General features: G+C 34.3%; 1 protein-coding gene across 1 annotated transcript; it reads right to left on the bottom strand.

The window, feature by feature from the left end:
* Positions 1–270: 270 nt before the first annotated feature.
* On the bottom strand, positions 271–7,894 carry LOC132278570 (uncharacterized). Its single transcript, XM_059780391.1, has 5 exons — positions 7,286–7,894; positions 6,746–7,171; positions 3,332–3,868; positions 2,926–3,053; positions 271–541 (listed from the first exon to the last, which is right to left on the bottom strand). The coding sequence occupies exons 1-5, from the start codon at positions 7,730–7,732 to the stop codon at positions 538–540; spliced, it is 1,542 nt and encodes a 513-aa protein (XP_059636374.1). The 5' UTR covers positions 7,733–7,894; the 3' UTR covers positions 271–537.
* Between the last annotated feature and the right edge of the window lie 2,490 nt (positions 7,895–10,384).

Below are 10,384 nucleotides of genomic sequence, written 5' to 3'. Positions count from 1 at the left end.
ATTTTAAGTTACTAAATCTCCCCATTAGTCATAAAATTTCTTGATGGGTTTGAAGAACACTGATATTTGATAACATGACCACAAGCACTCAAAAGTGCCAAACTAAACCAAAAAAATAGAGAGGCTTCGAACACTTTATATAAGAAAGCTGTCAGTTTCCAATTTCTTCAAACATTTTAAGATTATTAAACAACATTTTGGTTTATTGTATTATACTTTTAAAAGATTGACAATGTTTTCGGTTTTTTTGTTTGCAAAACAGGCTCAGCATTTTTGTGTTATCAAACAATGTTTCTATTTATTGATAAATAACAACATAACATAAACACAACTTAAGTTTAAGCTTAAATCATCAACAGGAAAGCAAATTGGTTGACAAACGGACCCTTCTCATGCTATCATTAGCAACTCCATTGTCACGGCAATCCAAAAGTGCAAAACGTATTGCCACTGTTGCAGCGGTTCAGCCAAAATTGGGAACCGAGAACATCCAGATGGAAAAGTTCATTTCGTGTTGACGAAGAACCTGACACCAAATCACCTATTTGAGGGGACCAAGAAAAATAATCATCAGTAACTCTTTATCAGGGATGAAATACATAGGTAATTTTAGCATTCAAATACAACCTGATCGCATAACATTTTCAATTTCAAAAAAATATAAATAAATATCAAGCAGCACCTGTCCGAAATGCATGGTTATCAGGTGAAGGGAGGGGGGAGAGGGAGTTTCAAACTCACTATTTCAATTTTGCTTAGAAGCTCCAACCAATGTAAAATATAGGTATTTCCATCATCTGTTATTAAAATTAGAACTTCGACATGCTCATCTGTAAAGCAACTGATTCGATTTGGAAGTGATGCTGAAATTCAATATATCTTTAAAAATCAAACCATAAAAAGACTTTTAGCAATTACCCTCATTAGTCATCAAATATACATTAGCCTTCTCCATCAATGGGTAAAATCAATAGGGAAAGTTAGATTATAGTGACATAACCTAAATAAAATTGCTCTAAAATTAAGAAAAGATTAATAGTGACCAAATTTAACAATTAAATGCTAGGAAGTGACCTTCCAAGGATAATTTTGTCAAACAATTCACTTAAAATAATGAAATAATTTATGCGGACAAAGCTACCCTCCATCTCTCTCCTAATTCTCTGGGTTACAAATACTTATCTTTCAATAATAAGTAATCCTATCATCAACTGGCATTTCCTCTGTTTCAGGCGGCACAACATTCACTGGGCCGCAGCGCTCATCTTATCTTCTACATCCAACAATCCCCGTAACCACCGCCCCATGCCAATGCCTCAACATCTACATCCCTGCCCCGACTTTGAAGTTTTCGTGTTCTTCGGGGGTTTTGTTGGGTAACTTGGGTTTGTTTTTCTTTTACAGGGCAAGTTCACAGTACTGCCCGCAGTTTCTCTTTTTTACCCTTTCTTTTATTTTGGAAACTAAGCCAACAGGTTCAAGTCATATATCTTGGGCGATAATTATACCACTGGATCGGTACCACCATCTCAGAGTCTCCATTCAAACATCTCCTCAATTCGACAGTTTCTCTCTCTCTCTCTCTCTCTCTCTCTCTCTCTAACACCTCATCTGTCCAATTCTTCTATGCTCATTTCATTAGAACTAGCACGCAATCAATATTCTAGAACAATGCCTGCTAGTGTAGGCCACTTAAAAGACTTAATTTGAAATCTGCTAACAATAGAAGCGGAGGCAATGAACATAATTTTCTCAGCTCTTTCACAAATTTGAGCTCCAGATATGAAAAAGAAAGGGAGGGTAAAATTTGGCTAATTATAACATAATTTATTATAATAAGGACATTTACGTAATAAACCATCAAATGGTCACTCATTAGCATTTAAGTTTTAGATTTGGTCACTATTCATCTTTTTTTTACTTTATGGTCACTATCGAGCAATTTTGTTTAGATTTGGTCACTCAAATATAATTTTCCCAAATTAATATCGCATTCTGGTAACTGGGATTTGGACCTAATTCAAATTCATTTATGATGGCTGTTAAAAATTCTGTTCATGGATATGCAGATTCAGCTGTATCATATCTACTCTCTTTGTCTTGTACATTCCCTTTATTTTCCTTAGAATGTCCTCCCCATCTTCCTCATACTTTTAAAACAGAGCTTTCCTTTATTAAAAGGAAAAATAAAATAAAAATCTTTCGCTGGATTATTTGACCAATGTCTTACATTGCAGCCATCCGGGGAAGGGAAAACGAGAAATTTATCCCTTCCCCCCACCCGAAAAAAAAAAAAGAAAAAAAAAAGCAATAAGTACCGCGCTTTTTTTTATCATTGAGTAAAGTATGTTCCAAGAAGCAAAAAGCATATAATAGGTACAAATATAACACGTTAGCATATACAAACCAGTTACAGAAGGTCAAGAGAACAATCAAATACGCCCACACTTACAAGATCAAGGCATGAATACTTTAAGCACCATTTGCATAAGGTTATCCTGAGATTCTCATATATGACAAGGCAAACAATATTTTCAACGAGTATGAAATGGCAAACAAAATGTTGAAATAAGATGACTACGAAATGTTATTTATTACACATGATCTCAGAATAAAGGTCACAGAAAATTCCCCTTTTTTAATCCAACGATACGTCTTCAATCTGACAAAAATTGAAATCCAGAACTAGATAGACATTCCCTTTCTTTCTTCCTTTTCTTTCTTTTTTTCTTTGGCTAAGAGAAAAGTGAAAACTAGATAGAACTACAAAATTTAATTTATAGAACAGAAAAGCTTGTAATACAAACTCATTATTGGATGGAAGGCACTTGATGATTAACATAATTATAATTGACACCAACATAACAGATTTCACAATGAAGTAATTCCAGTTCATAATGAGAATTTGATGATTAATATACTTACATAAGATGAATGGAAGATGGACCAGTAAATGCGGCAACTTTCTGTGCACGCTGGGCTTCACACCTGTAGAGCCCCTTTATTTCCTTCTTCACACGACGTGCCTCTCGCCGTTCCTCCTTCACAGCAGCCTGCATGCAAAAAACTCCAACATCAATGTCAAAGCATATATAACAGAAAATAAAGCGAGAAAATGCCAGGAATATTTTCTCAAAAAATCAAACAATAAAGCCACACAACTTTTCAAATCCTAAACAAAAGGTTTGTCTTTTCCAGTCTATAGTAAGTTGAGTGACCATGAGCAGCGAAAAGAATGTTCTAGTTTTTTTTTATCAGGAAACAGCTAAAAAATTGCAACTTCAAGAAATTGCAAGAATAAAATAAGCTGAAACAATCAGTGAGCGGATACCTTTCGCTCTTTCTTTTCCTCCTTTGACTCTGGACCCTGTTGCTTCCTCTTCTGCTGCTCCGTCCTCAAGCTACTCACTTCCTTCGTCTTTTCACTAGCAGATTTTTTACTGCGAGGCAAAAAATCCACAGGAAGCTTTTCTTTTCCTTTAAGAGATATCACTTGGCTTTTCTTTTCAGCCAACTTTCTCCTTTCTGGAGCATCAATTTTCCCAGGGTGGTTATCAACATTTGAATACGTAGAAATGATAGTATCACAATCCCACATTTCTGACTCATCACTACTTTCCTGTAGAATCACCACATCCTCGTCTTGATTGTCATTGTCATACTTTTCTGCATATTCCATACACCGTTGAATCACATCAGGAGAATCTGAAGGAACCTTGTATTTTTCATCCAGTTCCAAGTCATCCATAGCACGGACCTTAAGAGCATGATTGAGCTTTTCCGCAAGGGATTCATGGTATTCATTTTCTTCAGCTAAGGAACCATTACATTCTTCTTCACTTTCTGTACCATATTCATTAAGTTCAAGCTGTAAGAGACAAAGAAGGTTAGTGCGAAAAGAGCAAGGGCAGAAAACAAAACTATTAAATAACCTCTGTGGACAAGGTTTTGATTAATGATAATGGCCGTAGTGACGATGACAATCATGGTGTAACAGAAGGCATGGAACATGGTTTAACATTTTTATGTAGTTCAAGCTGTAATATACAACAGTATAAGACACAAATAAGGTTCAAAAAGAGCAAGGGCAGAAAGTGAAGAAGAATGTGATGCTTCTGAGTAATGGTAATGGCTGCCATGATTGTGACAGTCATGGTGATGGAACAAGGGCATAATGGGTTATGCAAACTGTAAAAGTTGTTGAAAATTCAACTCGGCAACTCTCACTAAAATATACTGATGCACATTCTTTAGATCTGACAATCTCATAATTGAGTTTTAATTTTTTTTTCTTTAAATATGATTTAGTTAAGTTATAAATTTTTCAGACTTTAACAAGTTTTATATAAAAGTTAATTTAAGAAAAATATTAAAGCAACAATCTAATCTCAATGTCACATACCACATATTTACAGGAAAAAAAAATGTCACATACCACATACATAATAGATTGTACTAAATCACCAATGGTGGGGAGGGGAAGGGAAAAAAAAAAAAAGGAATTACAAGGCCCACCAACATTCTCTAGAATTAATACCAAACAATAAACTTAAATTGCCTCTAACCTAAATCAAGTGAGAGAGACAAAAACCAAAAAATTCAAAAACTTAAAAACTCATAGGCGCATTTGATTCAAGATCTAATTAGATATTCTGTTTTGGTACTCATGAAATGTAAGAATTTATGAGTGGTATTAAGGTGAACCAAAAAAAAAAATCGGCCATTATGGCCTAAAATCATATAGAGGTATTCAGGAAAAAAAAAAAAAAATCATATAGAGATATAATCATAGTTAGCAGTATCATTTTATACCAATATGATTTTTACCTCCAACCAAATCATGATATACTGTACCATAATTTATCAAAACTACACACTTCATTGGTGCATATTGTTTGACAATTCTCAATATTTACCTGATACCAATATGAGTCAAGTGAATACATGTCATGCAACGTTATATAAATTGTATGAAACTAATCAGTAATGCTTTCATTAATGTTTTAGACAATGTTATGTTTTTTATTAATTTAATTTATTCTTCCAATTTGTAATTCATATTATTTCTAATTTCTTCATAATTTGAATAATTTTTTTTAAAACCTTATACGTAATGTATCTTTGCATATCACCCGATACCGATCCGTGTGCTGGAACAAGTCACAATTTTCACTCTCCCGTTTCCCACAAAGGGTGGCTAAAGGAATTGACTCCATGACAAGTCATCACAGTGTCATTAGCCAAGTCAAGTTAGCCCAAGGTTGGGGAAGTTAGATTGGCAGATAATTTTGCTTATAAAGTAGTGGCTGAAAGGTTGTTAGGATCGGGATTCTACGTAGGATCGATGAGGGGTCCATAGGATTGGATCCAGAATCGTAAGATTCTATAAAGCTATTAGAAATGTAACTCAAACTAACCTTCTAAATTAAATATTTTTGATCTAAGTAGACAATAAGGCTAAATAACCAAATGAGACACTAGCAAAATCTATTACATTAAAAGATACTGAGACACATGGCAAACACTTAAAATCAATTTCTTGATTTCAATACAAATTTAGTATAACAATTAAGCAAAATCTCAAGAAGAAATTAAAGTAGAGCCTAAACAAATAGAAAAGGGAACAGAGAAGTAGAAAGCGAAAAGTACAATTTGGTTGCCTAATTGTCTAAGCAATTTAGTTTAAAAGTTAATGTTTGGTTAAAAAAGGAACAAAACAGAGATAGAAAGAACAACGAAAAACAAATGAAGTCTCTCCTTGTTTTTGTTTTAGAATGGACAAAGAATATGTGGAAAAATACTTTCTTTTTTTTTTCTGAAAGAAAGAAGAAAAGATAAATTAAGAATGATATAACAAAATAGAGAAAAAATTTCAAGTTTTGAACCATACCTTTAAAATTCAGAATTTAATCATCTCTACATTTGTTCTTTGGTTTTTGTTTTTAATTTTTAATTTTCCAATGCAATTAGGCTAAAGAGTTGGACTTTATATTTAAAATGATTAAATTTATTAGTCTAAAATTAATTGTAGGCCCAAATAAATCCAAAAGAAGAACAAAATAACACGATTTAGTAGAATCGGTAGGATCGTGCGATCCTATGCGATTCTACAACCCTACTTCCGATTCTATAGATCTTACTGAGATTCTACTTCCCAGCGATTTTGGATGGGATCGGATCGGTTTGGCAATTTGGGATCATAGAATCATAATATTCTAAGATCCCGAATCGGGATTTTATCAACTATGGGTTGAACTGAACGACTACCACCCAAGTTTCCACCTTTATTAACTCTTTCATATGCTTCAGTTGATATGATGCAAGCACGCATGAAAAATCCCAAACTGCACCATGCTAAAAGTTAATGAAAAATAAATAAATAAAAAGAAAAGAAAAAGATTATTGCTTTCATGTGCCCTGCAAGAGACTAAATTTTACAAACGTGACACCTACCCTGAAGTCAACTTCTAAAAGTTGGTATCATTTGTTTGAGAAAGTTTGTGTGCAAATTCTAAAGTGACAGAGAGAAACTTGAGTCTTATGGGCTCAACATTTTATTCTACACCAATTATGAGCTTTCGGTATTTAAAAATATAGCAATATCAGCTCAACATTTTATTCTACACCAATTATGAGCTTTCGGTATTTAAAAATATAGCAGTATCATCCCTAAAAATTTTAAAAACAATGACAACGAACTTAAATAAAACATGCATATAAAAAAAAACTAAAAAAAAAAACTGACCAAATCAAATTGCTCATCCAAGGGGCGACGGACTCTCAGCTTCTCATCAACACACTCTTTTAGTGGGTGATTTCTGACTTTAGCCACACCAACAAAGTCAGCTAAATTTTCTTGTGAACAAGAAGTATTTGAATCATTGATTTCCTTTAAGTTCAACTTGGAATCCTCCACGGCACTCAACTTCTTGGCAAATTCTTCATCCTCTGATTCTTCAGCAAGGTTTGCCTTAACCACAAAATCCTCATCCAAGTCCTCAACATCAGACCCAAATCGCGACAAATCACTGTCATCCAGCAATGCAGACACTTCAGGATCAACAGCTTTCTGGACCCTCACACCAACAGTCTTTGATGCAACACTGTAAATCGACTTATCACTGGCATCGCCACTGGTTTTAGCAATCCCTACTCTTGAAGCATCATATGCCTTGGGGAAAAAATTAAAAATATAATCATTTCATAACAAATAATCCATGGAGAAATTTCAATTTTGTTCAAATTGGTAAAGGAACCAAGTAAAAGAAACTGAATAATAACACACCTTAACATCTTGCGAAAGCTGATCGAGATTGGCCTTACTATTATGATAATAAGCAGAACCACCACCGGTGTTTTTTATCTCTCTCAAATGAGTTAAGTAGTTATAGCCATCGTCAGGAAACCCTAGCTCTAAGATTTCTCTCCTTACATGATCCGGCAGCGGAGCTCTCTGTGAATTCCCAGAAACAACATCACCGGCGTCGTCATCGTCGTCAGGTGCGTCGGCAAATATTGAACTGGGGTCATCGGCTACGATAAATTGGGCGTCGCCTGAAACGGCATCGTTGGTTTCGTCAAAGGAGGTGTCGATTGAGTAAGGGTTGTTGTCGACTCTCACAAAAACTCGGTCGCCGGAGGGTCCATCGTCATAATTTGGATCGGAATAATCTCGCGCGAATAACTGAAAAGTTGCAGAGTTTTTCTTATCGATGAATTTCTTCTTGCCCATTGAAGAAAGTGATGAACGTTGAAGGTTGTCGGAGAAAATATAGCAGGAGAGAGTGACCGGTTGAGTCGGCGATGATAAGCTCGAATGTGAAGAAGCTGTTGATACACGATATAAACCCGGATTTTCCCTAAAACCCTAAAAAACAAATGATGCAGCAGATGTGCGTGGGGGTGACAAAATATAACCGGACCCGCCGACAGCCCAAGCCCGCCCGGTGATAAGTGGCCTTGGGTCACTTATATTTCTGTTTTTAAATAACATGGTGCACAAGTCCAAATACTTTTTGGCACCAGGCAAAATTTCTTTGGTTCGGATTTGGAAACTGTTGTAATATAAACAAAAATAGGAAAAAAATTATAAACAGAAATGACCCACTCTCTCTATATATATTTTTAATAACTTCTTGCTAACTAACTAAAAATTATATATATATATTGTAAATTATGAGGTCTTCAGATTTCTAATTTAGATACATATTTTTTACACACATTGTCCACAATAATTTTATCTCCATTTATACATACCAAAAATATATGGATTGGTAGAAGCTTTATGAACCAAATAAAGCTTTATGAAACCTATGCCCAAACACTACCCATCCTCTTATAAGGCTGGGTCGGGCTAAACTAGACGGACTTGGGCTAGGCCCGTGAACTCAGATTCATTTTTGCACCATTAAGTAGAAGAAAATAGGATAATACCTGGAGCATCAGAAAGTAAAAGTACCGAGAGAACTTTGTATCCAATAATTACTGAGGGTCTACTTTATTTGTAAAGAACAGTTTTCTGCTTTTAAAAAATTGTACAAAAGGTCTGTTGTAAAAATATCTGTTTTAAGATAATTATATTTTATTATTTTCTGAAAATTGTTTTCTGTTTTATGAATTTTTACGAACTATTTTCAAAGTTACAAACCAAACATGCACACTTTTATTTAGTTTGATAAAAAAGAAGAAAATTAGATGGCAGAAAAATAAAAAGAGATGAATGAGACATTCTCACGAAAGAGATTATGTATTTCTCTCTTTTTGTTTGGTTAAATGGAAGAGAATATGTTTGTTAAGAGAGAAACCAATATAAAGTGTTGATTATAAATAAAATTTTGTAATTTAAAAACTTTTATAATGGCTTGTTTTTTTTTCTTTCTATAATTCCGTCCATATTTGGAAAAATAAAAATTTGTGAATGATAAATGATGGCTCATTCTGTCATTTATTCTCTTTTCTCTTTCCTCCTCTCTAGTGTTTACCAAATAAATAAAGTTTTTTTTTTTTTTTTTCTTTTCATCTTCCTTCCACCACTCTTCCTTCATGCCTACCAAACGCAACATTCAACAAAGAATTATACTCGTGTCATGTCCACGTTGGACACCAACACTCCTCGAATAAATATTCCACACTTTATATACTTATCAATGAATAAAAATTAATTTTTATTATTTTGGATATTTAGCCGAAACTTTAAGACATTTTCCAAACACTTAGGCAGACATTTTTATGGCATTTTTAACATAATTTTATCCGATAATCTTGAAAGTAAAATGAACATTTTCTAAAGTAATTAACCTTTTCCTTAAAAAAAAATAATAATAATGACATTATATATACCACCACAAATGAAGCATAAAATGATACTTGTTCATTTAAAGCAAAAAATGTGCATTAATCTATTGATTAGTTTTTTCTCTCTCTTCTCTCTGTAGCTCTACCCTTTCTGCCTTCAACTTCATCTTTCCCATCCGTTTTTTCTCCCTGCTCCCCTCTATAGGAGTGGGGAGGTGCCGTTTCTTGCCTCCCACAAGCTAAATAAACTCAATGTGTAACAATAAATTCGCTCTGTTGGTGATTTTCGCACCGTTTTCACTTTTGTTTTGCTAGATCTGTTCCTGTTTGGCTTACTTCCGTCTAGACTGGGTGGATCTGATGTTTTCTCTCCGGCTAGATCTCTGATCTATGTCGGATTTTGTTGTCCCCGATTTGATTTTATCTTGTGTGGAGTTTAGGTGGTTTTTCCCCTGTTGGAGGCGCCTCGTAGATGTAGTTTTGGAGTTGTTGCCGTGATGATAGCCTGACCTTTGGGTCAATCCTGTTGCTGCTCTTCTCCCTTGGTGGTTTCCGTTGTTGAGATTCTAAGAGATTAGGACGATATAATCGTTTGTGATTCTTTCCATTCTTAGATTGATTGCCTTGCAGTATATTAGCTGTGAAATCGTGCTTCATTATGGGCTGTAAATGTGTGATTGATTGTATAGCCTAATTATAGGAGATCATCCTCTATATATAGATTGTATATTGATAGACAAAAATATGAATGAAAATATACCATTTGTAATTACCTATTTTTCAAGTTGGTATCAAAGCGGGTTAATCCCTGCAAATTTCTTTTTTCCATAATATCATTCATCACCCAAAAATTCAAATACCCAGAAATTCATTACCAAATAGCCAAAAATTCATCATAAAAAACCAGAAATTCTTCATCAAATTCTTACCCAGACTACTTAAAATTGCCCAAATACCCTATTTCTTACCTGCCAGAATATCATCATCACGGTAAATTGCCGCACCAAAGTACCGCCACGTTGAGACAAAGAAGATTCATCACCAAACTGTTTCGATTGATGAGATAAGGTAAACCGCTGTGTCGCGCTTC

Source organism: Cornus florida, unplaced genomic scaffold (genome assembly GCF_030987335.1).
Source record: "Cornus florida cultivar Cherokee Brave unplaced genomic scaffold, ASM3098733v1 CherokeeBrave_3.0.0_Hap2_Chr10, whole genome shotgun sequence".
NCBI classification, from domain to species: domain Eukaryota; kingdom Viridiplantae; phylum Streptophyta; class Magnoliopsida; order Cornales; family Cornaceae; genus Cornus; species Cornus florida.
Note: the sequence above shows the minus strand (reverse complement) of the source record. Positions and strands in the feature narration are given on the sequence as shown.